At 46.0% G+C, this 2,234-nt stretch overlaps 1 protein-coding gene across 1 annotated transcript; it reads left to right on the top strand.

Annotated features, from left to right (window-relative positions):
• On the top strand, window positions 1–942 carry LOC101564938 (olfactory receptor 2A1/2A42). The gene has a single exon (XM_004629095.1). It carries the CDS (start codon window positions 1–3, stop codon window positions 940–942), a length of 942 nt encoding a protein of 313 aa, XP_004629152.1.
• Window positions 943–2,234: the final 1,292 nt, after the last annotated feature.

The raw sequence follows: 2,234 nt of genomic DNA, 5'->3' as shown, positions 1-2,234 counted from the left end.
ATGAAAGAAAATGAGACAGAGGTCACAGAATTCATCCTAATGGGCTTTTGTCTTGGCACCAAGATTCATATCGTCCTTTTTGGGGTTTTCTCTCTCTTCTACGCCTTCACCCTGTTGGGGAACGGGCTCATCCTGGGCCTCATCTGCCTGGACCGCAGGCTGCACACCCCCATGTACTTCTTCCTCTCCCACCTGGCCATCGTGGATATCGCGTACGCCTGCAACACGGTGCCCCAGATGCTGGTGAACCTGCTGAGCCCAGCCAAGCCCATCTCTTTTGCTGGCTGCATGACACAGACCTTTTTCTTTTTGGCTTTCGCACACACTGAATGTCTGCTCCTGGTAGTGATGTCCTATGACCGCTATGCAGCCATCTGCCACCCTCTGCGCTACTCTGCCATCATGGGCTGGAGGCTCTGCAACACTTTGGTGACCACTTCCTGGGCATGTGGCTCGCTTCTGGGGCTGCTTCACACAAGCCTCATCCTTAGGCTGCCCTTCTGTGGGCCTAATCAAATCAACCACTTCTTCTGTGAAATCCTCTCTGTTCTCAAACTGGCCTGCGCTGACACCTGGATCAACCAAGTCGTCATCTTTGCAGCCTGTGTGTTCATCCTAGTGGGACCCCTGTGCCTGGTGCTGGTCTCCTACTCGCGCATCCTGATGGCCATCCTGAGGATCCAGTCAGGGGAAGGCCGCAGGAAGGCCTTCTCCACCTGCTCCTCACACCTCTGCGTGGTGGGGCTCTTCTTTGGCAGCGCCATTGTCATGTACATGGCCCCCAAGTCCCGCCACCCTGAGGAGCAGCAGAAGATCCTTTTCCTGTTTTATAGCTTTTTCAACCCCATGCTGAACCCTCTGATCTATAGCCTGAGGAACTCAGAGGTGAAGCGTGGCCTGAGGGGGGCGCTGTGCAAAGCAAGTCATTCCCAGGAGCTGTGACCTTGGAACCGCCATTGTCAGGACTCTCCTGTGACCTTGGAACCGCCATTGTCAGGACTCTCCTGTGATACTGATGGGGCCCGAGTAAGGCAGAGGTTCACGTGAGCTCCCAGAGCTCCTCCGATGTGTGCCTGCGCTGCTCAAGAGCACAGCTTCCCTCTTCTTGTGCAAGAAAACTTTAAGGTGTGTTGATGTCTTCAGCTGAGGTTTTACCAGCTATAAACTTTTATTTCTCATTTTATTGCATATGTGTGAAATTAAAACTTAATTTACTTCATGTAACCCCAACGTTTAACATGTTCCATCAACTTCTTTAACCTAATAATATAAAGTCTCTAACTATATAGATCATAATATTTTGAACAGACAAATTTAAAGAACTGTTTTCGAAGGCAGTGATTCTGAAAACGCAATGGCATACCTGAAAATGCACCAAGTCAATTGTAAGAGGAACTGAGGAATTTATTTACTGATGAGGCATGGTAATTAAAATTTTATCTCTATTACTGGCTCATACTGATATGTAAATCACTTTTCTGAAGGAAAGCACAAAATCAAAAGAAGTTGTGCACATGAAACAGGAAGAAAAGAACCTACAAACAGAACAGGCTAAGAGAAGAGCGTTGGTGTATTGGTGCACCAACAGTCTAACAACTAGTAAAGACATCAAACTGATTGCTTGACTCCTCAGCAGGCTAAAAATTAATAACAGAGAATCTCTAAAGGCTGTTTCAATATTCTCCAGCAAACAGAATACTGAGCTCAGCAATGCACGCATATGCAATTTCTCCAGCGTAGATGGATCAGCACGTCTACTTTTGTTTATCCCTATTTCCACCTTTCCCAACTTGGAATGTCCTATTCCAAAGTATAAAATGTGCCTAGTTGTGTAAGTTCCTAGCTAGAAATCTAACCACGGTATTAGACTGAGTTTTACTAATTGAATCTACTTGGTCACCAGTGATTAAGGATGCGTCCCCATATATTCAATTGGCTTCTCACAATGTTAAATATAGAAATCCTTTTTTGAAAATCTGCTCCTCAACCAAGATAGTCTCTCAACCAGAATCTCTCAAATCTACATTGGTGGCAATTATAGGACTGGCCAGGAGAGTAAATGTGTGTTGTTCATTTGGACATTAACAGGTACTTGAATCAAGTCTTCCTTACTGACTGTCAGTGAAACAGATCAGCTATTCTGGGGCTGGGGAGATGGCTCAGTAGAATAAGCACTTGCCTGGTAAGTGCAAGGGCCTGAGTTTAATCCCCGGTTCCACCAAAAAAAAAAAAAA

This window comes from Octodon degus, unplaced genomic scaffold, assembly GCF_000260255.1.
Source record: "Octodon degus isolate 3935 unplaced genomic scaffold, OctDeg1.0 scaffold00027, whole genome shotgun sequence".
NCBI lineage: Eukaryota > Metazoa > Chordata > Mammalia > Rodentia > Octodontidae > Octodon > Octodon degus.
Note: the sequence above shows the minus strand (reverse complement) of the source record. Positions and strands in the feature narration are given on the sequence as shown.